Source organism: Stegostoma tigrinum, chromosome 24, assembly GCF_030684315.1.
Source record: "Stegostoma tigrinum isolate sSteTig4 chromosome 24, sSteTig4.hap1, whole genome shotgun sequence".
Lineage (NCBI taxonomy): Eukaryota > Metazoa > Chordata > Chondrichthyes > Orectolobiformes > Stegostomatidae > Stegostoma > Stegostoma tigrinum.
The window spans coordinates 31,253,649-31,281,586 of NC_081377.1; the positions used below are offsets into that span (position 1 = coordinate 31,253,649).

The 27,938-nt window shown below is 43.2% G+C and overlaps 1 protein-coding gene across 2 annotated transcripts in view; it reads right to left on the reverse strand.

Moving 5' to 3' along the window:
• LOC125465192 (PR domain zinc finger protein 1-like) overlaps positions 1-27,586 on the reverse strand; it is a 70,613-nt gene extending 43,027 nt beyond the window's left edge. The window contains exons 1-2 of one of the 2 annotated variants that reach the window (XM_048558441.1): positions 27,431-27,586; positions 15,445-15,676 (exon numbers count right to left, since the gene is read on the reverse strand). In XM_048558441.1, coding sequence (XP_048414398.1) covers positions 15,445-15,615 — 171 coding nt within the window. In that variant the 5' untranslated portion in view covers positions 15,616-15,676; positions 27,431-27,586. Of the gene's footprint in view, positions 1-15,444; positions 15,684-27,430 lie in introns of both variants that reach the window. The other variant, XM_048558440.1, reaches the window with a different exon arrangement.
• Between the last annotated feature and the right edge of the window lie 352 nt (positions 27,587-27,938).

Consider the following 27,938-nt stretch of genomic DNA (forward strand, 5'->3'; position numbering starts at 1 on the left):
AAATGCTCGAAGATCTGGCGCAGCACAAATTATATCCAGAATCAAGTTCTGTCTACACTTTCCCTCTAATGTCCCAACGTGTTGCACGTAGATTGGACCAGAATAGGAAAATATCATTTCCTGTGCATGGATTTCATCCAATGTAATAGATACATGATTAAGAGTGTGTGCTACAGGCAAGTGTACAGCAAGCAAATATCTAGAAGATTGTGAGACACTGATAACGACCATCATAAAAATGCACCAGCTACAACAGAGAAGCAAGTTGGCCAGAAACGTCAGCCTTCCTGCTCCTCTGATGCTGCTTGGCCGGCTGTGTTCATCCAGCTCTACACCTTGTTATCTCCTTCAACCAAAGCAGTTAGTGACAGTATTTCCCCTCCACATAAGAATCACATCACTATTACTTCTAACTGTTAATCTACCTATCCTACTGAATTTGAATGTTGATGCAGTTTCTGCCTCAACTACTAATCTCGGAAGAGAATCCCACAGTATCGTAATTCTGTGTAAAAAATTTCTTCTCTCTCTGTTCTAAAATTCTTGTTTAATTTTCTGTCTACAAATTTGTGTGCTCAACTCCTTAACTGGAAGTAACCTGCACTCTCTGAGTGGTTCAACCTTCCATGATTTTAATCCACATTTTATTATATTGTCCTATAATCAGCATGGGTCTGACAAAAAAGGCTCAATTGTAAAACTGTGCTGTACATGTTGTAAAAAAGCCACATCTTCTTAAGTAGGTCGGCATGATATTTAATCCTCTAAGACAGGTCTTGCTGTCATTTTTTTAATCGACTCAGGGGACATGGGTGTCACTGGCTGGGCCAATATTTATTGCCAATCCTAGTTGTTCTTGAGAAGATGATGCTGAGCTGCCTTCTTGAATTGTTGCAGTCTGTTTTCTGCAGATAGACCCATAATGCCATTGGCAGAGAATTCCAGGGTTTTGGGCCAGCAACATTGAGGGAATAATGATATATTTCCAAGTTAGGATCGTGAATGATTTGGAGGGGAACTTGCAAGTGATGGGGTTTCCATGTATCTGCTGCCTTTGTTCTTCCGAGTGAATGTGGCCATTCATTTGGAAGATGCTGTCTCGGGATCTTGCGTAAATTTCTGCAGTGCATCTTGTAGATCATACACACTGCCACTACTGAGTGCCGATTGCGGGGTGATTGAATGTTTGTGAATGTGGTGCCAATCATGTGGGCTGTTTGTCCTGAATGGTGCTGAACTTCTTTTGTGTTGTTGAAGCAGTAGCTTTGTGCTTTGTAGCTGGTGGACAAGCTTTGGGAAGTCAGGAGGTGAGTTATTTGTTGCAGTATTCCTAACCACTTACCTGCTCTTGTAGACACGGTGTATTTATGACGCACGTCCAGGTCAGTGGTGGTTCTGGTCAAGGGTAACCCCTGGGATGTTAATAGTATAACATCACTGAATGCCAAGAGGCAATGGTTAGATTGTCTCTTAATGGAGGTGGTCATTGCTTGTTATTAAGAGACACAAATGTTACTTTCCATTTTTCAGCCCAAGCCTGGATAACGTCCAGGTCTTGTTGTATTTGGACATGAAGGTGGATGAGCCTAGGACACTTCCCTGAGAATCTCCTATCAAGATATTCTGCAGCTGAGAAGTCTGAGATTCAACAACCACAACCATCTTTGTATGTGTCAGATATGACTCCAACCAGCAGAGAGTTTGCACTATGATTCCAATTGACACCAATTTTGCTTAGGCTCTTTGATGACACATTACATGGAAAAAAGTGCCAAGGGTGGGTAAATGTGGAATACTCAATCACAAAATATGTTGCGTCTATAATTTTTAACAAAACGTTTTCAAAAACTGCTCAAAAAAAGAGAGGAACATCAAACTGTTAAGGGACCAAGCAGCAATGTGACATTTGCCTACATTTTGGGAGAAGTAAATTGCTAGCTTTGACTGGGTGGGAGATGAGGAGTCAGTAAGATTGCAAATTTAGAGTCAAAAATAATTTATTCTGTCTGGGATAAGGATACCAACTCCAATTGTATGAAGTCCTCAAGCTTTCATTGCCTGATTTCCAGCCCCTTTTCCCATCTCTAAAGTTATACACAATAAGTGAATGTACGCAAAGAAAATGATACTACTCAAATATTTTAACACCTCCAGATCTTTTCACCAGGATTGCTCGTAGCCGATTGCTCTTCAGTTACTGGAGGCTGTCGGATGATACTGGTAAGCTCGCAACCCTTGTCTGAAGCTGTGCATATGTTAAAAATGGTGTGGAATATGTTGAAATTTAAATGACAGCAGAGCTCTAGTCTGATGTCAACTGTTTCCCAGAGGAGCGCAGTCTCATTTCTGCATCTGATCACGACCCACTCCAGGAACTTCAGTCAAAGATCCAGGATGACCACTTCCAGGGCCATAATGGTTGCTGCTCTGTCTTAGGTACCATTTTTCAGTTACGACCTGAAACCCAGGCGCTGCCTGCCTGCTCAGGTAGATGCTAAAGATTGCAGGGTGATGATTAGTAAGTTTCTGCAGTGTCCTGACCAGTACTACCCCTCAATCGACATCACTAAAACAAGATTATGTTGTGCTCTTTGTGGGACATTGCCCTGTGGAAATTGGTTGCTGTATTTTTGCGGAACACAGCAATAATTGTCCTTCAAACTTGCTTGGTTTTCTGTGAAGTGCTTTGGGATGTCCTGAGATTGTAAAAGATGCTATACAAATGCAAAGTTATTTCTGTTTTCCTGTGGTTAGCAGCCCAAGAATGTCAAACACGCATTGAACCTACGTGGATTGCGAATAGGAAATACTGTGGGATTGTGAGTGCTTCAGTGCCAGTAACCCAACAGCAGCTAATGCTGTAGTGAAGGAAATCCCCACGCACAGCAACAAACAGAAAAACTGACGGGCCATAGTAGCTATATTAGTCGAGTGAATTCAAAGGAACATGCTGCTTCCTGTTTATTCTCCAACTAACTGGAGCCCTCTATTTTATGATACAATCAGACTTCTGAGAATTTCATGCTTGTCACAATCTTTGAACATTGTTTACGACCTCCTCTGGCAGTCCCTGACACCTGGAGTTTCTCATGCTGACCGTAGTCCAACTTCAAATTCAATGTCATGCTACACGGTCTAAATATTTTATACACCCTCCGTGCAATATAAAATCGTATAACAGTACAGCACAGAAAGAATTGATTTGATAGTGGATCTTTCAAAGGGCAATCCAGTTAGTCCCACTTTCCCACTCCTCCAAGGACAGGTATTTTTCTAACAACACGATAGCTGCATTCTTATGTGACCCTGTGCTTTGGAAAATCGCCAGAGAAAAACCGCTATAGCAGTACAGTGGAAAGTTCGCATAATCCAAACAATATACACTGTTCAACATCAATCACATTACAGCCGGTTCACGTTAATGAAACACGCGTTATAGCAGAAATACCTGTATTCTTTTCTATTTCGAAAGCTACTGCTGAATCTGCTTCCACGACCCTCCCAGCCATGTAAAAAAGCTTTTCCTCACCTTGCCTTTGGACGTATGTCAGTCTTCTGAAATCTCTCCCCTCTGCCCTTCAGCCACTGAACAGTTTATTTTTATTATACTTCATCCTTCATGATTTTAAACACTTTGACTAGTTTTCCTCTTAGCCTTCTCTGCTCCAAGGAAAACAACTTCAGCTTTTTCAGTATATGCATGCAATTGTACTTCTGTATTGCTGGTAATATTTTTGTGATTCTCTGCCATATCTTCTTCACACGTTTCCTAAAGCTTGACAACTAGAATGGAACTCAATACTCCAGTTGGTGCTGAACTTTTTCCAAAAAACAAGGCACAATATACCTTTAAGAGATTTCTATTCAATCGTATCGAGTCAAAACGTTAACTGTGTTTTGGTTTCCACAACAACACTCAAGAAGCTTGAAATTGTTCGAGACAAAGCTCCCTGCTTGATTGGCACCACATCACAAACATTTCAGTCACTCCACCACCAACGCTCAATAGCTGCAGCAGGTACCATCTACAAGATGCACTACAGAGATTCACCAAGTCTCCTTGGACAGCACATTCCAAGCCCTGACCAATACCATCTAGAAGACCAAGTGCAGCAGATACATTCCAGTACCGCTAACTAAATGTTCCCCACCAGGCTACATATCATGCTGACTTGGAAATATATCACTGTTCATTCACTGTCATTGAATCAAGATCCTGGAATTTCCCTCCCTAATTGGCACTGTGATCCACCAACACAAAATAAACAGTAGAGGTTCAAGAAGGCAGCTCACTGCCATCTTCTCAAATTCCAACAATAAATAAAGAAAATGACATCGCCAGACCTGCTGAATTTCTTCAACATTTTCCCTTTTTCTGTTATAGCCAATGCCTTTGTTTAGTAAGCTCAGGATCTCCATGTGCTTTATAAATTGCATTGTTAACCTGTTCAGCCATCCTCAAATATTTTTGTACAAACACCTAGCAATCCCTATCCTCACAATTCTTTGTGTTCCTGCACATCTATCCTTATTCTTCCCATTAAATATGCATCTTCTCACACTTTACTACATTGAATTTTATCTGCCATGTGGCTGCTCATTCAAACACCTATACCTCTTAAAGTGCAGTGTCATCTTACTATTTACCACAGCCCCAAGGCTTTTTGACTTCCCAATGCAACACAACATATGCCCTGATTTAAACTGGGTGGGGATGGGAGAATATGGTGAGTGGAAGGTCTAACTTGACTTTCATCTGGCTTACGAATGTGTAGTCCTGACTGACTTCAGGCATTATTTAAACAGGTCCAGCCCAACTCCAGTGACAATTCTATGACAACAGTAAGTGAATGCAAGGTTGCCACTAGCAACCTTCAGAAGTGGCTCTGAGAAGCTATAATTGGGAGGGTGGGGATAGAACGGTAACCAGGAGAAGAAAGCCCAGGGGAAGGGGAAGGCCAAGGTTTTTTCCCCTCTTGCATAACATTACCCATCTCTCCTCTGGCCTCACCTCATCCACTGCTGAAATCCTCATCCATGTTGTTTCTGAGATAGTAGGAACTGCAGATGCCGGAGAAAATGAGATAACAAGGTGTAGAACTGGATGAACACAGCAGGACAAACAGCATCAGAGGAGCAGGAAGGCTGACGTTTCCGGCCTAGCCCTCCTGCTCCTCTGATGCTGCTTGGCCTGCTGTCTTCATCCAGCTCTACACAGTGTTATCCTTATCCAAGTTGTTGCATCTTCCAGATGTGACTACTCCAATGTTCTCAACCTCATCTTCTACTCTCTGTAAACATCAGCACACCAGAAACTGTGCTGCCTGTACTGTCTTTAATGTGGCCCTGGTAATCTTCTGTACTCACTGACATCATTGTTTTCCAGGCTGAAAACAAATCTATTTTAAGTTTTCATCCTTGTTGTCAACTCCCTCCATGAGCTTAGCCCTGCCTAGCTCTGCAACCTTCTCAAGTCCGACAAACCTCAAAGATCTTTTGGCTGCTATGATTCTGGCTTCACGTATGATCCCAGTTTCCAAGGTTCCAAGGTCATCTTTCAGCTGCTAAGTTTTGGAATTCCTTGCCGAAACAACTGTACCTACCAAATTCTCTCTTATTTAAAGACCAATTTAAGGAGTTCAGTCTCAAATCTTGCCTTGTAACTTTTCTGTGAAGTACCTTGGGACAATTTATTAATTTAAAAGGTGCCATATAAATGCAAGCTGTTTATTAGCTTTACTTTGTATCTAACATGTGCTGCACCTGGCCTGTGAGTATATAATGGGACCATATAAAGGTTATTTTGTTTTTATGTCTAAATTGTGCCTTAAAAGCATCTGATTGCCAGTATAGAGGGATGTTTCATTTAAAATGCCATGAGAAAAATCACTCAGTCATTGTCTGAAATGCAGAGATTTTTCTTTGTATACTTTGCATTCCGCCTAGGCTGTGGGGCTAGCCAGACTATAAGTTAATCAATAGCCAGGGTTGTGTCACAAAACACTATGAATGAGTGTCACTCTAAGATGCACTGTGGATCTCATTTTTACTTATTAAAAGGTGAGCGTTGCTCTCTTTGTGTTATTCAGGTGGCGTCCATAATGGTCTGTCTTCATGACTCCACTAGCTGTGCACCACTGACAGTCTGGGGAACAGGCTACAGATTACATTACCTCCAGGAAGAATCTCTATGCTGTTTTTTTAAAAATTTACATTAATGTCTATCAGACAACTGAGCGTACACACCCATGGGTGCAGTAAACCATGAGTAAGTATCGCTATAATCACAAGGATTTTCAAAACCAAAATATTGTTCTGTTCATCTTACACATTGAAAGAAATACAATGAAACTGCAAATGATGGCCCATAGTTAATTAGATTTTGTTTTGAGAAGTTTAGCTCAAACTTTTGTGGCCTAACCTACTGAAACTGCAACTGACACTTGCCCTAGGCTTTTAGACTCTCACCTTGGTCATAACTGTTTTAATTTGAGTCACATTTAAGGGGAGCACACATTTTTCCTTTTTGGACTATAAATAGAAATGATTGCTGAAATACCGGGAGGGTCTTACAACATAGAAAAAAAAAGTGAATGGTATATGTTTTTAGCTGAGTACACCATGTTGCCTTTTAAAAGCAGTGAGATTCTTATTTTGATACAGAGTGGTGCAGGGAGTCTTTAAGTTAAGTGTAGGTAAGGTGCATAGCAAGGGTCTTTTCCCCAGGGTGGGAAAGTTCAAAACTAGGGGATATATTTTTAAGGCGAGAGGAGGAAGTTTTGGATAGGAGGGGCAACATTTATATAGAGAGAGTATTTAGTGTGTGGAACGAGCTGCCAGGGGAAGTTGTGGATGCAGATACACTTCCAACATTTAAAAGACATTTAGTAAGTACATGAATGGGAAAGGATTGGAGAGATATGGGCTGAACACAGACAAGTAGGGCTACCTTAGTTTGGGAATGTGGTCACTGTGGTCTAGAATCTGTTGCCATGCTGCATGATTCTATGACTCTATAAAGGTATACTTGACAACAGTCCACTGATGCAGTTTGCATAAAAGCTGACTCTGTAGGCTAGACAGGGACTTCCAGAGCCATCAAGCTGAAAACATCTCTCTCTTTTCCCCTCCTCTCTCCAGGTGGTGAAAAGACACAAGAAAAAGACAACAGTGAGTTATCATTTCTGAAATAAAAAGGAATTGGGAGACAAAAAGCCACCATTGAGAGCTGGACTTTTAATCTGAAGAATTTTGCTTTCACTGTATATAGTTTTTCCACCCAAATGTATGTTAAACTGTCTGCATTTGTATATCATAACCATGAATGAGTGCGTGTGAAATTGATGTTTTTAAAACAGGTATAATTTAAGTTGTGTAATAGTAGATTCAGAAAGCTGAATCGACTCTTCTTTCAATGTTATTTAAGTGTGTTACAATAAATAGGGTTGTTTCCTCTTACTGAAAAAATCCATTGTGAATTGTGGATAATAAAATGTGAGGCTGGATGAACACAGCAGGCTAAGCAGCATCTCAGGAGCACAAAAGCTGACGTTTCGGGCCTAGACCCTTCATCAGAGAGGGGGATCGGGTGAGGGTTCTGGAATAAATAGGGAGAGAGGGGGAGGCGGACCGAAGATGGAGAGAAGATAGGTGGAGAGAGTATAGGTGGGGAGGTAGGGAGGGGATAGGTCAGTCCAGGGAAGACGGACAGGTCAAGGAGGTGGGATGATGTTAGTAGGTAGGAGATGGGAGTGCGGCTTGGGGTGGGAGGAAGGGATGGGTGAGAGGAAGAACAGGTTAGGGAGGCAGAGACAGGTTGGACTGGTTTTGGGATGCAGTGGGTGGAGGGGAAGAGCTGGGCTGGTTGTGTGGTGCAGTGGGGGGAGGGGGCGAACTGGGCTGGTTTAGGGATGCGGTGGGGGAAGGGGAGATTTTGAAGCTCGAGAAGTCCACATTGATACCATTAGGCTGCAGGGTTCCCAAGCAGAATATGAGTTGCTGTTCCTGCAACCTTCGGGTGGCATCATTGTGGCACTGCAGGAGGCCCATGATGGACATGTCATCTAAAGAATGGGAGGGGGAGTGGAAATGGTTTGCGACTGGGAGGTGCAGTTGTTTGTTGCGAACCGAGCGGAGGTGTTCTGCAAAGCGGTTCCCAAGCCTCCGCTTGGTTTCCCCAATGTAGAGGAAGCCACACCGAGTACAGTGGATGCAGTATACCACATTGGCAGATGTGCAGGTGAACCTCTGCTTAATGTGGAATGTCATCTTGGGGCCTGGGATAGGGGTGAGTGAGGAGGTGTGGGGGCAAGTGTAGCATTTCCTGCGGTTGCAGGGGAAGGTGCCAGGTGTGGTGGGGTTGGAGGGCAGTGTGGAGCGAACAAGGGAGCCACGGAGAGAGTGGTCTCTCCGGAAAGCAGACAGGGGTGGGGATGGAAAAATGTCACGGGTGGTGGGGTCGGATTGTAGATGGCGGAAGTGTCGGAGGATGATGCGTTGTATCCGGAGGTTGGTGGGGTGGTGTGTGAGAACAAGGGGGATCCTTTTGGGGCGGTTGTGGCGGGGGCGGGGTGTGAGGGATGTGTTGCGGGAAATGCGGGAGACGCGGTCAAGGGCGTTCTCGATCACTGTGGGGGGAAAGTTGCGGTCCTTAAAGAACTTGGACATCTGGGATGTGCGGGAGTGGAATGTCTTATCGTGGGAGCAGATGCGGCGGAGGCGGAGGAATTGGGAATAGGGGATGGAATTTTTGCAGGAGGGTGGGTGGGAGGAGGCGTATTCTAGGTAGCTGTGGGAGTCGGTGGGCTTGAAATGGACATCAGTTACAAGCTGGTTGCCTGAGATGGAGACTGAGAGGTCCAGGAAGGTGAGGGATGTGCTGGAGATGGCCCAGGTGAACTGAAGGTTGGGGTGGAAGGTGTTGGTGAAGTGGATGAACTGTTCGAGCTCCTCTGGGGAGCAAGAGGCAGCGCCGATACAGTCATCAATGTAACGGAGGAAGAGGTGGGGTTTGGGGCCTGTGTAGGTTTGGAAGAGGGACTGTTCCACGTAACCTACAAAGAGGCAGGCATAGCTGGGGCCCATGCGGGTGCCCATGGCCACCCCCTTAGTCTGTAGGAAATGGGAGGAGTCGAAAGAGAAGTTGTTGAGGGTGAGGACGAGTTCGGCTAGGCGGATGAGGGTGTCGGTGGAGGGGGACTGGTCGGGCCTGCAGGACAGGAAGAAGCGGAGGGCCTTGAGGCCATCTGCATGCGGAATGCAGGTGTATAGAGACTGGACCTCCATGGTGAATATGAGGTGTTGGGGGCCAGGGAATTGGAAGTCCTGGAGGAGGTGGAGGGCGTGGGTGGTGTCACGGACGTAGGTACGGAGTTCCTGGACCAAAGGGGAGAAAATGGAGTCCAGATAGGTGGAGAAGAGTTTGGTGGGGCAGGAGCAGGCTGAGACGATGGGTCGACCAGGGCAGGCAGGTTTGTGGATTTTGGGAAGGAGATAGAAACGGGCCGTGCGGGGTTGGGGAACAATGAGGTTGGAGGCTGTGGGTGGGAGGTCCCCTGAGGTGATGAGGTCGTGAATGGTGTTGGAGATGATTTTTTGGTGCTCGGGTGTGGGGTCATGATCGAGAGGGCAGTAGGAGGTGGTGAATTGTGAATTGTGTTTGTCCAGTATTTCAGCTAGTCAGGCAAATTGATCACCTAGACAATCTCATTGGGATTTTGTGACATCTTGTGGAAGAGTGGGGCATGGTTATCAGTGCACTTTTCCCAGTTATGTTGTGACATAGAGACCTATGTTAGCAAGCGCTACATTGCTCCCTGTCCAGTTGAATCTCAATGGTAGTGCAGGTCTCCTATTCTCTAACTCATAAATGCTGATGAAATCCCTTTAGGCAATTTGTATCAGCCTTGGCAATTCGTGAGAAGTTGACCAGAATCCCTAGATACTAATATGGTGTTCCGTCATTGAATGTTACAGCTTTTGGATGATATTGTAATCCAAGGCCCACCTACCCACTCAGGATGATACAAAAGACTCCACAGCAAGATTCAAAGAAGAGCATAGAGTTCTTCCTGGTGTGCTGGTCAGTATTTACTCCTCATTCCCCAGAACATGCGAGCATTTATCACAGTCTTCTTCATGGGACCTTTATTATACTATCTGCATTTTCCTTGATTGTAAAATGCTTCATAACATCCGGAGATCCTGGAGGCATTATATATAATTCTTCAGTTTAAAGTTCTTTATCTCTTTGTGGACAATCATAGAGAAAAAAAGTTGATTAAATTTTCAGTTGATAGACATTATTTCTCTCTCAGACTTTCAATGCAGGCCAAGGACGCAAAGCCAATAAGCACTAGTTAAATTAATTAGCTAATCAGAAACCTTGACTGTAACTTACCAACCTACTTTGAGGCTCATTCTCAGCAATTAATTGCACCAGCTTTGATTGTTTTTGTTCTGTTAGACAGAGGTCTTTCTGCAGTAACATTCGGTAAATTTTCAGTGTGCCTTGGTTGGAGCATGTGTTTGGAGCATGCCCTTCAAATGAACGTCACCAGAAAATGACTCACTGGCACTTACTCTTCCTGGCAAGGAAATCCCACACCCAGATACTTACATGGTTCGCAGGCAATCAGTTTCCATCTGCCTTCCATTCCCGATTCTCAACTGGGAATTTCATAAATGTTCACTTACAAGGCAGTCACAGGATGGACTGTTGGGCTCAGAAATCCCCATAACAAGAGTAATCACACTCTCACATTCACTAGTGAGCTCAGCTACCTCATGACGTGCAGGATTGCTATTTAGATTTAAAACTGCTGCAAGTACAGATCTGAGTAGCTGTCTGTTATGGTTTACATTTGTTTGGAGGTTGGTTAGCTCAGTTGGCTGGACAGCTGGTTTGTGATGCAGAACGATTGGGTTCAATTCTTGCACTGGCTGAGGTTACCATGAAGGTCCCACCTTCTTGACCTTGCCACTTGCCTGGGGGATGGTGGTCCTCAGGTTAAATCACCACCAGTCATTTCTCTCTCGTGCAAGAGAGTGGGATGAAGATGACTTTACATTAACCTTTGTTAGGAACCCCCGACATGTTGGTGCCTTACATGGTAACATACACTTGCATACAAAAGGCACAGCTGCTCTCAGTGCTATCTGAAGTGCAAAGTGAGGGCTTTCCATATTCTAATCACTCAGCTTCTGCACCAAACTCTCCAAACATCATAGGTTACATGCAAAGTTAAGCTCCTTCTACACTGTCCCATTAATACACCAAACAAGGCCCAATCTCTCACTATCCAGTCTGAGATACCACCACTGCACCACAGTTCCATTTGCAAAATCCAATCCTCCCTTTCTCCAAGTCTCCCTGTGAGAGATTGCTTCCTTGGTGCTAGTTTTCACTTGAAACATTAGAATTTGAGAGAAACATTCAGTCCAGAGGCTTGCTTTAATATTAAATTATAGCATGACTGATCTACAATTCAAATGCATTTGCCTGCCTTTGTTCCATAGCCCTTGATAACTTTCCCAACAAAAACTTACCAGTCTTACGGCCCCAGAGATCCAAATCTCCACTACCCTTTGTGTAAAGAAATTCAAGATTTGAGGGTTAACTTTTACCTAGTGGCATACAATTCAACCCAGACTAATAGCCATTGGTGCAAAAACTAAGTTACTGGAAAAGCTCAGCAGGTCTGGCAGCATCAGTGAAGAAAAAATTCAGAGTTACAGCATCCGCAGTTCTTTTGGCTTTAATAGCCATTGGTCCTAGTTTGGTTCCCTTTTTGTACTTGCCCACAACCCACTATGTTTATAGTTTGCATCATGGCCATTTGTGTTCCCCATTGGGAAAAAAGTCCTAATTTTTAAACTTACTAATTTCACTCCTTTAAAGCCTAGCTTCAAACCTAAGAATATAGAGTCATACAGTCATAGAGCACAGAAACAGACCCTTTGGTCTAACCCATCCATAACAAAAAGGCTTCCCAAAATAAACTAGTCCCATATCCCTGCATTTGGCCCATATCCCTTTAAACCTTTCCTATTTCTGAATCTGTCCAAATGGCTTTTAGATGTTGCAATTATATCTGCATCTACCATTCATCTGGCAGTTCATTCCATGTACATACCACCACTGAGTGAAAAAGCTGCCCTGCAGGTCCCTTTTAAATCTTTCCCCTTTCACTTAAAATTATGCTGTCTAGTTTTGAATTCCCCTACTCTGGGGAAGAGGCTTTTGCTATCCACCTTATCTATGCCCCTCATGATTTTATAAACATCTATAACGTCAACCCTAAACTTTCTACCCTCTACTGAAAAAATGTCCCAACCTATCCAGCCTCTCCCTATAATTCAAGTGCCATAATATCCTTAATATCCATAAATCTTTTCTGTACCCTTTCCAATTTAACAATATCCTTCCAATAGCAAGGTGTCCAGAATTGTGTGCAATACTCCAAAAGTAGCCTCACTAATATCCTGTACAGCCTCAACATGATGTCCCAACTCAAATGTTCTGACCAATGAAGAAAAGTATACCAAACACTTTCTTCACCACTCTGTCTACCTGTGAAGCCTCTTTCAATCAACTATAGACCTGAACCCATAGGTCTCTCTGTTCAATGACACTTGCCAGGGCCCTAACATTAATTGTGTAAATCCTGTCTTGGTTTGTTTTACCAGACAAAATTTTTCTCCATAACTGGTCATAACTTTTGACTCCCCCTTACATACTTTGATCAGATCAGCCTTCAGTCATTTAAACTCAAGGAAATATACCAAACCACATTTATTTACCTCTATGATTGAACGATCGACTGCACTTTAGGATTTTAGCACATGACCTAGGCCAATGCTCCTTAATGAATGCTGATATTGACCACTCAGATCAGGTATTAATACTGGGGCCACGATTTGGGTTAACATTGAGACTCTCATAACCTTATTGGAAGAAGAACAGGCAATGCTTCCAATGGGAGCACAAAGGTTTATTAAAAAAAATTAATTTCATAGCAAGCTGTGGGCACACACCCAAAAGGAACCAGACTATGACCAATGAGCATCAGTTTGGGTTGAATTGTTGCCAACAGTTAAAGGCTAATCCTCAAATCTTGTTTGCTCATCTGAAACAGTGTGTACACAAACATGAACATACTTCAGCTGGAGATGATTCGGCTGGTTCCCTGCGACACAAATACCAACAAATGTATGTCAATTCAGAGATGATGCTGTGAGACATTGGTCCCAAATGTAGATGGAACAGCAGAACAGTTGCTACCAGCAGTGTAAGCTGTCCAGCGGCTGGATGCCTTATCATACTCACATGCAAGATAACAAAGTGTGAAGCTGGATGAACACAGCAGGCCAAGCACCATCTCAGGAGCACAAAAGCTTACACAAATACTCACATGCAGTTATTTAGGTGAAACTCTGAATCTTCCACTCAGTGGAGTAAAGTCACCCAGGCCAAAATCCCCTCAACAGCGTCATCAGTTTGTGTTTGTGTGTGAGTCTTCTCCTGTCTTGCAAACTGCTGACATGTAGGCAGTGATTTTCCCTCACCTCTTGGAGTGAGGGGTTTTCAACCGTCAAAAAAGTGGTCGAAGCATTGGTCAGAGTTAGTTTAACAAGGGGTCCCAGCAAAGTCTGGGATCTCCACCTGCAAAGAGCCCACAAAAATGTGAGCACTGACATCCCGTCCCCAATTACTGGGTTTTCCATCTTCACAGTTCTACTGTAATCCAGGAACAAGGTTCAGAAGTCAGGAAATCCCACAGGGTTTTCATCATTCTTGGTCCCCAGTCACTCACTGGGCCTTGTCTGTCCAAGACCAACCTGATGCCCATTTCAATTTTCATACGTTATTTAACATCTCTTTCAATCAACAAACATAATAGTAAGCTACCCTTGCATTTCCATAGCACCTTTTCCAATCACATTATATTCCAAAGCCCTTTATAGGCATTGAAGTATATTTGAAGTGTAATCCGTGCTACAGCATTGACAGAAAATGTGGCTTTGTGTATAGCAATGAAATAATAGTTAGATAATCTGTCCCAAATGCTGACTGAGAGGTCACTGGCCCTAAGAAATGATGGAGCGCTGCCCTACTGTTTTTAAATTGTGCCATTAGATCTGTTATGTCTACCGAAGGCAGAAGAGTAGTGTGAAACACATTGCAGTATTCCCTTCATATTGCAACATTAGAGGGCAGGTGATGTGATGATGATATTCCCAGCAAACTAGGGCCATGGGCTCATAATACAAAATGGCAGCTGGTGGAATTTAAATTCTATTAATTCAAAATTAATTAATTGAAGCAATCTGGAGTTAAAAGCTGGTCTCAGTAATGGTGATCAGGAAACTCATTGTCATAAATGAATTGTCAGCTGGTTTACAAACAAACTTTAGAGGGAGGAAAGTGCTGTCCTTATTGGGCTGAAAGGAGACTGGATCCAGACTCACTGCAACATGGCTGACTCCTAACTGCTGCTAGGGAATTAGGGATGGACAACAACTGCAGGCCTGGCCAGCAAAGTTCCAGAACTTTCATACGGATACAGCTATGGATTTCTGAGCTCAACCTCAAGAATGGAATGTGAACCTACAACTTCCTGTCTCAGAATGTCACAGCTGCCATTTCCAGTTACCTTTCTAGCAGAATACATATTCTGCTTATTATACCAGGCATTCAGTGGTCTAATGTGCAATCCCCTTATTTCTGTGGGGACGGGGGAACAGGGGTGTTTCTCCCTAATCCACAAGGAAATGATACCAGCCTACATGTGGGCCTTGCCTCCTCCTCCTCCCTACCTTTAACACCATCCATTCCTCTGAAATCTGGCAGAACATTTGGGCCAATACAGCGTGACCAGTCTGGAAATGTACAGCAATCATACAACACAGGATGAGATCGTTCAGTCCATCGTGCTGGTGTTAATTGTTTGCAACAGTTATCCAATCAGTTTCACTCCCAACTTTTTAAAATTGGAAAACTTAACATGCTTTGTTCTCAAGTATTTATTGAATTCCTTTTGGAAAGCTTGGTTCAATCTGCTTTTACCATCCAGGTAGGCGGGAGATTTCTGATCACAGCAATCCACTCCAGAACAGTTACTGTTATCCTGCCTCTATGTCCATTGCTTTCATTTTGTTTACAATGCCTGTCTATACTTCATGCTTTGGATGTCACACTGCTTCCAATGAAAATACAAGGTGGTCCTCTATGCAATAGCTTTGACCTTAGACAATAAACAGAAAAGCAATACACACTGCTCTGCCAGTGACCAATCCCAAGAATAACAATGAGTAAGTCCTTCCAAGTGGAAATTAACATAGTATGACACATTTATATACATTTGAATTTATTTTTGTAATATTACTTGACATTATTGAGTGGTGCTCAGAGATAATGAGCCAGTTGGGCCGAGAGGAACTTACCTCATTGGTAGCTGTGTACTTGAAGGTAAGGTTTCGGGGTATGGAAGCTCTAGCCAGAGGGTTCTCAGCATATTTCGCTGGGTCCACCGGTTGGTCATTTACAATGTAGGTGCACTTCTCTTCCAAATCCACCTCTGTCCACTGGCTCATATCTGAGATCTCAGCTTTCATCTTTCTACCTTCTCAGTGTCTCACTCACTCCAAGGTGACAGGACCATTATCATCAGAAAACCTGCAAACTGAATAACATGAGAAATATATATACTTTTTAAAAAAATGAAATTGTGTTCATATAGCAACTTTCACAACCACAGGATGACTCAAAGTGCTTCACAGCCAATGACGTCCTTTCTGAAGTTTAACAACTGAGGTAACATAGGAAACAATGGCAGCCAATTTGCACACAGCAAGCTCCAATAAACAGTAGTGAGATAAACTATCTACTTTAGAGAGTTAGGTGAGGGATATGTGCTTCCCAAAGCTAGCAGCGAGTACTCCCATGTTCTTCTTCCAAGAAACTTCGTGCAAGCTTTTACAACCTCCTGACAGGGCAGATACAGTTTAAGGGCTCATTGACAAGAATGCATCTTCAACAGTATAGCTGCACTGGAAGTTTCAGCTTTCTATTAGCTGCTCAAATACTTGGATCTTCTGACTGAGCCAAGAGAAATATGTCCACATGATTAACAAATAGTTATTATTACTGTTTGATGTGTGGCACAACTTAGCATCGACAGTTGTGCAAAATGCAGCATTTTTCATGAAAGAGGAGAGCAAGAGAAAGATAAATAATGCTACAAGACGTTGTGAAAGGTGACAGCTATCCAGCGACTTCATCAAGACTGCATATGCCTACCGACCTTAAGGAGGGTAGAGAATGAGAGTAACTGATTAGATCCCACCTCAACATCTTTCCACAGTTTGATGCAACACCATATCTAACAAAGGGAATGATAGAGTTGGAAGGCCAGTACTGCATGATCAGGGAATGGGGCAGGCACAAGGGATCAGAGCTTTAGACTTGATATTGCCAAAAACAAAAAAAAAGCAATGGCCCCCATGTGTTTTGTAGACAGCAGTGGAGATCCATTTGATGTATATTTGCAGCCCCATCTCAAAGAGGACGCTCTAGCCCATAGGTATTTGCCCCTTGGTTTAGAGATAAAATGGTTGGGCGACCTCATTATAAAAGTAAAAAATCTCTCACCTCCACCCCAAATTGATTTCTAATTTTGCTTTACTGACCAGCCAATGTTTGGAAATAGAACATTTGATTGGGTGATATCTATATCGACCAGCAAACATTAGAGACCAGAGATTGTCACTACAATACAGCATCTGCCATCACAATTTTTTAATAAATCAATTCTGTGACAGATGAGAGGGAAGCATTGGAGAAGCACATGTCTAAGCTAACCAGAGTCTTCTGCCCTCATTTACTGCAATTCTTTGTTGAGCAAGGATACCTAGCAATCTCAGTGTGGGGCTGACATTTAATCAAAACTGGTCTTTTCCATGGAATTTCATGGATGGTTTGTCTTCCTGAGCTCTAGTGAGTTATCTCAAGCAGTACTCTGTTGCTCACTTCATTAAGTGTGTGCCATGCCTCCCTGTCATCACTCTCATGCTAGTATGCCCTCAGCACCATTTAAATGCCAGGACCTTCTGGAATTTATGCCATGAGCATCTTATTTAAATACCAGCTGCATACTATGTCAGACACTGCCAGCTTGGTCTGAAGTTGCCACCTGAGTCAATACAGTCTCCACGGCCTGGATGACCACCGAGCAATACTGAAAAAACGTCAATAACACGTTCTTTTTAAGGGTCACCAGATTCAAAACGTTAACTTTGCTTTCTTCCCACAGATGCTGCTAGACCTGCTGAGGTTCTCCAGCAATTTCAGCAATAGAAGGTGTCAGGTGAGCTCCAAAATGTAGTATCATAAGTAGCCCAAATGTGCCATGATGATGAGATGGAGGTGGTGCTCTGTCAATGACAACCCACGGTAATAAAGTCAGAGATAATGGGAACTGCAGATGCTGGAGATTCCAAGATAATAAAATGTGAGGCTGGATGAACACAGCAGGCCAAGCAGCATCTCAGGAGCACAAAAGCTGACGTTTCGGGCCTAGACCCTTCATCAGAGAGGGGGATGGGGGGAGGGAACTGGAATAAATAGGGAGAGAGGGGGAGGCGGACCGAAGATGGAGAGTAAAGAAGATAGGTGGAGAAGGTGTGGGTGGGGAGGTAGGGAGGGGATAGGTCAGTCCAGGGAAGACGGACAGGTCAAGGAGGTGGGATGAGGTTAGTAGGTAGCTGGGGGTGCGGCTTGGGGTGGGAGGAAGGGATGGGTGAGAGGAAGAACCGGTTAGGGAGGCAGAGACAGGTTGGACTGGTTTTGGGATGCAGTGGGTGGGGGGGAAGAGCTGGGCTGGTTGTGTGGTGCAGTGGGGAAACCAAGCGGAGGCTTGGGGACCGCTTTGCAGAACACCTCCGCTCAGTTCGCAACAAACAACTGCACCTCCCAGTCGCAAACCATTTCCACTCCCCCTCCCATTCTCTTGATGACATGTCCATCATGGGCCTCCTGCACTGCCACAATGATGCCACCCGAAGGTTTCAGGAACAGCAACTCATATTCCGCCTGGGAACCCTGCAGCCATATGGTATCAATGTGGACTTCACCAGTTTCAAAATCTCCCCTTCCCCTACTGCATCCCTAAACCAGCCCAGTTCATCCCCTCCCCCCACTGCACCACACAACCAGCCCAGCTCTTCCCCCCCACCCACTGCATCCCTAAACTAGTCCAACCTGTCTCTGCCTCCCTAACCGGTTCTTCCTCTCACCCATCCCTTCCTCCCACCCCAAGCCGCACCCCCAGCTACCTACTAACCTCATCCCACCTCCTTGACCTGTCCGTCTTCCCTGGACTGACCTATCCCCTCCCTACCTCCCCACCCACACCTTCTCCACCTATCTTCTTTACTCTCCATCTTCGGTCCGCCTCCCCCTCTCTCCCTATTTATTCCAGTTCCCTCCCCCCATCCCCCTCTCTGATGAAGGGTCTAGGCCCGAAACGTCAGCTTTTGTGCTCCTGAGATGCTGCTTGGCCTGCTGTGTTCATCCAGCCTCACATTTTATTACCACGGTAATAAAGGTGTTGTTGGTCACTATGCATGGAGAGAGCACTGAGGTATTGGGGTAAGTTGGCCAAGATCGATACCCTGAGAAGAGCCAGCAATTTGTAATTGCCAGATACCTGCTCAGGCTCTCTTGTTGGGCATTGTTGCCGTCTTGTTTCTCTCCTCTGAGAAAATGGTAGATTGTGTACAAGTTAGGTAAAATTAGATAATAAGGAAATGCTAACGCCTTGCAAATAGGCCTCTCACCATTTCCTAATGCGACTCCCAACTCACAGTTGAAGCTTTGAGAGAAAAATCTGACTTTGTTTCCTCAAAATTCAAAAATCTCATCTCATTCCATAACTGTCATATTTTGCCAACTGATACTGGCAAATGGAACTAGGTTAGATTGGGAAGTCAGGTCAGCATAGTTGAGTTGTACTGAGTTGTATTTCTGTGCTGTTTAGCTCTATGATTGCCATTGTCTATGTTATTCAGAGTCTGGGAAGATTCTGTCCTTGAAAACTACAAGCCTATCACTTGCTGATTTTACTTATGGACAACGTCAATCTAGTTTAATGATTGTCCTGATTTGGTTACTATCTTTTACTAGAAGTTATCTCTCTGTGTCGATCCTGTCATAACCTTTAATTTTAAGCACTCAACTGAATTACTGTTATATGTATTACATAGTAAACAGAGCAATGTGCCATTACATAATGCCTTTAATGTATAACAAATTAACCAAGGTGCTTCACAAATAGATTAGTAAACCTAATTTGAAACCAATTCACCTAAAGAGCTATTGCCTCACCTGACTAAAACCTTGAGTTTAGGTTTTAAGGATTGTCTTAAAGGCAGAGGGATTGAGAAACAAAAGGCTGAGGTAGCTGATCACCAGTGACGAAGAAATTCAAATCCAAAATATGGAAGAGGTTGTGACAGGACAAGTGCAGAGATTTCTGACAGTTATGGGCAGGATACAGTTATTGAAATAGGGAAAGATGAGGGATTAGAAAACAAGGATGAGAGTTCTAAATTCATGGTATTGGTTAACCTGGGGCCAAGGTAAATAAGAGAGCACCAGTAGTAAAGGGTGAACAAGACTTGGTATGAGCAAGGGAATGGACAACAAATTTTAGGTCAATATGAGGTTTCATCCTTGGAGGAGCCAGCCTTATTATACTGTGCTCCACCCAATAATGCATCAATGAGGAACATTCTAATAAGGGATTCCTACACAACATGCTATCAGCCAGTTCCCTCTACAATGTACAGGCTGACCCACTCAGTAGGTGGACAAGGTCCCTCCTAACTGGATGGAAAGTAACGATCAGGTGAGATTTTCTGTAAGACGCTTTAATGTTCAATCCAACAGGTAAATGCAGTGACTGATCTGGATTTAACAAGGATTGGCTACTTGATCCGGCTCCAGCTTTCCACTCCAAGCCCTTATGGGATTTCTCAACTCGGATAAGTATTTTGTTAAACAGAGTACTGCTCCAATAACTTTCTAAATAAATCCAATCCTACTTACTTAAACAAAGCAGGTATCATTTTAACCTGAGCTGCCCAGTGGGTGACCAACTGGATTGGACTGTACTTTAAACCCCATCAGAATTTACTTTTCATTAAGAATAACTTACATTTATAGGGGACCTTTGATGGCAGCGCACAGTTAGAATTTGTTGCTGAGGCATATAAGGTGAATCAAAGCAGAGTCAAAGAAATAGCTTTTAAGGACAACCTTTGAGATGGAGTGAGGAGAGATTTAGGGAAGGAATTCCAGACAACTCCAACTGTCTCACACACACACACTCGGGTGGAATCTGCTAGCTGAGTTCCGACTGGTGACTGAACATAGGGTCTTCCTGTTGTTCGCGGCTCAATATCAACAGCAGGCAGTGTATTTATCCAGTAGGTGATCCATTTATCCATGTTTATCGATCAAAGCAATGCTTAATTCTATTTTAAAGAGGGCAAGTCTCTGGAACAGACCACTGCGCCACCAGCTACTGTTAAACATTACTCACTCATGTCAGATCACAGAACAATTTAGCACAACTTCCAAGAGCCTATCTCTGAAAACATATTTTACATTAAGACTTGACTGCAAGCATTCTCCTGTACCAAGGAATTGCTCCTGCAATGAAGTTTTGGCTGATTAGGCCTCAGGAAAATACCAATTGTTCACCAACATACTGAACAGCATGCAGGTGAGGGTGTCCCTCTGGACACTGCATTCACTGTTCTCACTCTGTTCTCGCATTCAGCTCTAGCCTCTAATCACTCCACACCACAGTGCCACCATTGATTGCCCAACATGCCCACCTTCATGGTGCCCACCTTCCCATGGTCAATCAGAAGATGGACAGTCTTTTCATTACCTGACAAATAAGGTGTCAAACCCCCTTTCTCCGCTTCTCCAATATCAGGAATAATTTTTTTATAATTCAAACTCTAATATACAGAGTTTCTCTCAGGGAGTCGAGTCTTTGGAATTCCCACCTTCAAAATAGTGGCCGAAGCAGAATTTTTGAATTTTTTTATGGCAGGGCTGGATAATCAACAGAATGAAAGGTTTGAGGATAAGTGAGAATATGGAGTTCACTTTAAAACCATGATCTTATCAAAATGGTGGAATTGGCTGAAGAGGCTAAATAGCCTACTCCTACTCCTGACTTGTAGGTTTATTTGTGATTGTTCATTTTATTGTGAAAGTATTCTTAATAGTTTTCTTCCCCACCAGTTTAACAATTGAATTGCTGTTTCACCGTAGTTCTTAATATAGCATGAATCATAATGAAGGCCATGCCCCTTATTGTGTCTCATAAAATGCACAAAGAAGGTGCTGGAAAAATAGATCAGATTACCAGCACCTAAAATCTAGAACAATAGATATCTCAAGTGGGAAAATGTTTCAATTCTGTTATGGGTTTCACTTGCAGTAATATTATCATCATCCATCCATTCTTTTTTCAGGATCTGACTTACTGTTTGTGCATTTTCAGCTGTTGTGAGTTTATTTTCCATCTCAGGAGAGTCAGGAACTTCACTAACAGACAAAAGCAAAATATACACACTGGTAACAAAATGTGAGGCTGGATGAACACAGCAGGCCAAGCAGCATCTCAGGAGCACAAAAGCTGACGTTTCGGGCCTAGACCCTTCATCAGAGAGGGGGATGGGGAGAGGGTTCTGGAATAAGTAGGGAGAGAGGGGGAGGCGGAGATCTCTGATGAAGGGTCTAGGCCCGAAACGTCAGCTTTTGTGCTCCTGAGATGCTGCTTGGCCTGCTGTGTTCATCCAGCCTCACATTTGTTGTCTTGGATTCTCCAGCATCTGCAGTTCCCATTATCTCTCTCCTATACACACTGGTAGTTACTCAAGTGGAGTCAAGCCAATTTGCTACTGTTAGTTTTGCGTTGCATATTTGAGAGAAAAAAGTCCGGTCACCCAAACATACTGTACAGGGAGTCTTGATATTCTGACATCTATTCTAAGAAGTCTTTTTAGAACTTTTTTTTTAAAGAAACAGAGGGAGCCTTAACACCAGAAACCCATCTGACCAGAACTGTCTCTTTGTAAACATGAGGTATCTCCACCAAGGATGTATTGATTGGATCTGATCTCCAGCTACTGCATGTCCACAACTTATCTATAATGTAATCATAACAGAACAGTGAAATGAAGACAATTTCACAGACATTATGGGCCAATCTACCTAAAATAGTCTGCAGTTCAAGAAAGCAGCTCACCACCACCTCCTCAAGGCCATCTAGAGATGGGCGATAACTGCTAGCCCAGCCAACAATGCTCAAGACGTTTATTAAAAATACGACGGTGTTATCCCTACATTGTCACTGGATTTGTCCACTAGTTGTACTCTGAACAACAACATCATAGAGATTGTGTTACCTACTAGCCCAGACTAAAAATCTGCATACATCAGTTTAAACACAGCCATAGCAGATTGTGATTTGGAATTCAGTTAATTAATTATATCTGGAATTTTTAAAAAATGGTATAAGACCATAAGACATAGGAGTGGAAGTAAGGCTATTCGGCCCATCAAGTCCACTCCGCCATTTAAATCATGGCTGATGGGCATTTCAACTTTACTTCCCTGCACCCTCCCCGTAGCCCTTGATTCCTTTTGAGATCAAGAATTTGTCGATCTCTGCCTTGAAGGCATCCAAAGTCCCGGCCTCCACTGCAATCTGCGGCAATGAATTCCACAAGGCTACTACTCTCTGGCTGAAGAAATGTCGTCTCATTTCAGTTTTAAATTTACCCCGTCTAATATTAAGCCTGTGCCCACGGGTCCTAGTCTCCCCGCCTAATGGAAACAACTTCCTAGCGTCCACCCCTTCTAAACCATACATTATCTTGTAAGTTTCTATTAGATTTCCCCTCAACCTTCTAAACTCTAATGAGTACAATCCCAGGATCCTTAGCAGTTCATCATACGTTAAACCTACCATTCCAGGGATCATCCGTGTGAATCTCCGCTGGACATGCTCCAGGGCTAGTATGTCCTTCCTGAGGCGTGGGTCCCAAAATTGGACACAGTATTATAAATGGGGCCTAACTAGAGCCTTATAAAGCCTCAGAAGCACATCGCTGCTTTTATATTCCAACCCTCTTGAGATAAACGACAACATTACATTCGCTTTCTTAATTACGGACTCTACCTGCAAGTTAACCTTTAGAGAATCCTGGACCAACACTCCCAGATCCCTTTGTACTTCTGATTTGCGAATTTTCTCACCGTTTAAAAAAATAGTCCATGCCTGTATTCTTTTTTCCAAAGTGCAAAACCTCACATTTTCTCACATTGAATTTCATCAGCCATTTCCTGGACCACTCTCCTAAGCTGTCTAAATCTTTCTGCAGCTTCCCCACCTCCTCAGTACTACCTGCCTGTCCACCTATCTTCGTATCATCAGCAAACTTCGCCAGAATGCCCCCAGTCCCTTCATTCAGATCATTAATATACAAGGTGAACAGCTGTGGCCCCAACACTGAACCCTGTGGGACACCACTTGTCACTGATTGCCATTCCGAAAAAGAGCCTTTTATCCCAACTCTCTGCCTTCTGTCAGACAGCCAATCCTCAATCCAAGCCAGTAACTCGCCTCGAACACCATGGGCCCTCACCTTGCTCAGCAGCCTCCCGTGCGGCACTGTATCAAAGGCCATTTGGAAGTCTAGATAGATAACATCTACTGGGTTTCCCTGGTCTAACATACTTGTTACCTCTTCAAAGAATTCTAACAGGTTTGTCAGGCATGACCTCCCCTTACTAAAACCATGCTGACTTGTTTTAATCAGACCCTGCACTTCCAGGAATTTAGAAATCTCATCCTTGACAATGGATATCAGTAATTTTCAGCATGAAACGGACTGGATTGTTGCAAAAACCTATCTGCTTCAAAAACATTGTTCAGGGAACTTGACCTGCTTACACAATATGGCCTATCCTTGATGCCATACCCTTAGTATCATTTCAGTGCCTTATGAAATAGCCCAGCAAGTCACACGGTTGTATCAAACCATTTAAATAATATTCATTATGAGTGTACGTCACTACACAGACAGCAGTGGTTCAAAAAGGAGCTTTGCCTCTAGTTTCCACAATAGCACTTAGAGATGGCCAATAAATACAGTTTTTCTGGCAATATCCACATTCCATTATTTAACAATAATCAGTCCTAGAACCGCAACAGGAATACGGAGGCAGGAATAGTATTAGCCAGATTAACTCCCAAATCAGTGCTCTATGGTGTAAAGTCAAGGACTGTGATTTGGCTTTTTCACGCAAAAAAAAAAATCGCACAGAATCATAACATGGAAAAATTTCCCCTATTCCTTAATCCTCCTACAATAACAAGAAATAATGGTTTTGTTCAGGCTCCTTATCTCAAAAGCAGTATTTATAACATGCCTCAATTGCAGGTTATCACTAATTTAGAAAAAAGAAGTTCAGTTGTTCGTCAGCAGTTGTTAAAATGCAGTTTATTTTCACAGTACATTCTGCCACGTGTGTGCCTTTTGTACATAACACTGATTGCTTATCTTACAGGTTAATACTGAAATTGGGGTAAATAGCACATCTCCCTGTGTCCCCTGAACCCCTAGCCCCAATGACAAGTCAGCAGTGAGCTAACACATGAAGAACAAGCCTGTTGCACTGTCATAAAAGCACTGCAGGTGAGCTAACTGAGAGCAGAGAGGGATTTCTGCCCCTCATTGAAAGGGAATTCAGCTTCTAGAGTTGGTGACTAATCTGAAGGGGATCCAGCAGTCCCAAAGTTTCACAGAGGACACTGCTAGAACTGCAGACAATATCCTGACAGAAGCCCAATCGAAGTATGGACCTAGATAAGTCAGGGGCGTTGTGCAGGGGACTTTTGCCATTGAAGGGAGGGAGCAAGGAGGCTGCATCAGCGTTTGTAATTTAAAGATCATGTGATTAGGAAGGAAGAGAAGGTACCAGCTTCTGTGGGAGGGGAGGGCAAGTGTCCAGGATTGGGCTAACTAAGCTTTAAATAAAATCGATGGACCCTAAGCTATTTATTTGAACATAGTGGGTGAACTGCTCATTTAGGTGCCCACCCACCCTCTGCATTATAGGGCTAAGCTCAGGTTGGGGGTGAAGGGCAGTGAAGGTGGTAGCCTGGTCACATGATGATCACCCGATATATTTTACATGCATCTTCACCACCCCCCCCCCCCCGCCCCCCACCACACCACCTCCCACCCATCCCCTTCCTGCCAATGGTGGGGGGGATGTAATGTCCAGTGATGAGACTTTCAAACTACCCCCATTAGCAGAATATTTGTCACAAACGTACCTAATTTCAGCCACTGTCTCAATGTTCTTGAATAAAATAATCAAAGGAGTTGTATGCTAACTGGGCCACTGTAATGAGAAGCCAACACCATTGTGAAAGTCAGGCGGCAACAATAAAGGAAACAGAAACATTTAACTTATAATAAGCGGAGAAATGTAACCAGGCTCGATTACACTAACAGCACACACAGATAATGCACACAATCAGTCACTGGCCTTTCCAAGCATAAGTGATCTCACTGCACAGAGGTGATAGGAAAGAATGGTCACAAATAAGGTCTCTTGATCCTCCATCAGGACAATGGTCTTGACAAAATTCTGATTCAGCAAAGTTGCCTGAGGATGCATACAGTTAGCTTAGTTGGGTGGACAGCTGGTTTGCAATACAGACTGATGCCAGCAGTGAGTTCAACTCCTACACCAGCTGAGTTTACCATGAAAGACTCTCCTTTTCAACCTCTCCCCTCACTTGAGGGGAGGTGACCCTCAGGTAAAACCACCACTAGTCATCTCTCTCCATTGAGAGAGCAGCTGTAAGGCCCAGTAGGACTATGGCGACTTTACCTTATGTTTCAAACCCACCAAATGCGCTGAAAATTTCATTCCACAAGCATCACCATTTACTCAGTGGTTAACTCTTTAGTCTCTGAGTTAGAAATCTATGCAAGTCCAACTCCATGGATGTGATCACATAACCTAGACTGACACTCCGAATGCAGTACCAAGAGAGTACTGCGACTATTGGAGATGTCTTCTTTGAGAAGATGTTCGAACTTGGCCTTGTTAATTTATCAGGTGGATGTGAAAGATGCCATTTTGAAGAGGACCAGGGTATTTATCTTGGTATTCTGGACATTTTATCCATCAACCAATTCTGTTCAGACCGCTCATCTGCTTATTATCACAATGCAGTTTTGAGAGCTTGCTGTGTAACTATTACATTACTTTATACAATAACAGTAACTACATTGCAAAAAGTACTTTGTTAGCTGTACAACCTTTTGGGATGTAATTATATCAAGAAGCTTGCTGTGTTAAAATGAATTATTTATTTATGATGTAAAACAACTCCATACAAAGTGCACTTGCACCCATACATGAAACTCCCCACAGTACCAGTGCAGGCAAAAAATACATAGGCCACTGTGCACTGACTGAATCTAAGGCACACATGGGTTGGTTTGATTAATGAGGAGTCTACACAGCACCTAGGACATAGCTGTAAAGCAGTGATACACAAACCAGGGAAATCCTTTCAATTCAATGCAAGAAATTGTCCCAATCCTGGATTTCAAATTTTCCAACTTTATTTGTTGGAACTAGAAATGATCAATAAGATGGATCTTGCCTGAAGGGGTAGTGTCTACGTGAGGGATTATAAGTGGTAGGGAACGGTGGAGTTAAGTGTCCAGCAATTGTTTTATTATTTAAAGAGAATGTATAGCAGCAAAAGGTAAGTGGCACTTTGTTCATATTGAATAAGATTAAACTCCATTTTACATCATTCCTTTTTGTGGCCATAAAAATTGTTGGAAAAGAAACTCAAGTTTTTACAAAACTAATGGGCCATTATAAGAGCTACATTAACTTCTTGTTATTAATTGCTCAGTCGATCAGCTGAGATTTAACAGGGAATTATTTTTGGCTTATCAGATAGCCTTGAATCCTGTATCAGCGTTGTTTGACTTGAGCATAGGGCAAAAGTGGCTGTTGAATGCAAACAAACCAAAGGGATTTCAGACTTCCCAATTCTTTATTTCTTGATTTGTGCAGAGTACAAGTTTTTAGACTCCAAACTTGACATTCCAGAATCATTATTCTTCCACCCGCCACTGTCCTGTTCTTTGGCATTTCACCCTTTACCAAAACTCTTCATTAAAACAGGCATTGCCCACTTGTGCCAGTCTCAAGCCACAATGACTACATGCACTATGATGCAAACTCTGCAATATCTGTAAAGAATATTGTTAAAGAATGTTCTTGTTTCAGATGAAAGGTACTTACATTCCAAGCTTTGCCTCTACATTGCTGTAATCAACCTCCCTTCCATACCCCGCTTCCTGCTCGAACAATTTAAATCCTCATCCTTCCTTCGTGTTTGGAGTCCTCTCAAAATCAGCTTCTCAGTCCTGGGCTTCCAAAACTTTAGGCAGCACAAGGTCAGTATCCTCACTCATTCATTGGGCCAGAGTCACCCAATCAAGGCAATTCTGTCAACATTTAGTTTTGCAATAGGCTGTCATTGGTCCCAACCATCGATAGATTATTTCAGATTATCCAATCAAGTGGGCATTAATGATTTAGTCTGAGGAAGCTGTTCCTTTTTCTCCCCACCCCCTCAAAAACCAGAACAAAAAGCAGACGCAAATTTAGCACTTGGACAGTGTTAAGTCTGATTGATGCTGTCAGCGACCTTGTTTCACTCAATCAGACAATGATCTTAACCCATTAAGTACGAAATGCCCAGAGCAAACCAGCAAGCAGGAGCTGACCTACATTCAAAAACAATCAA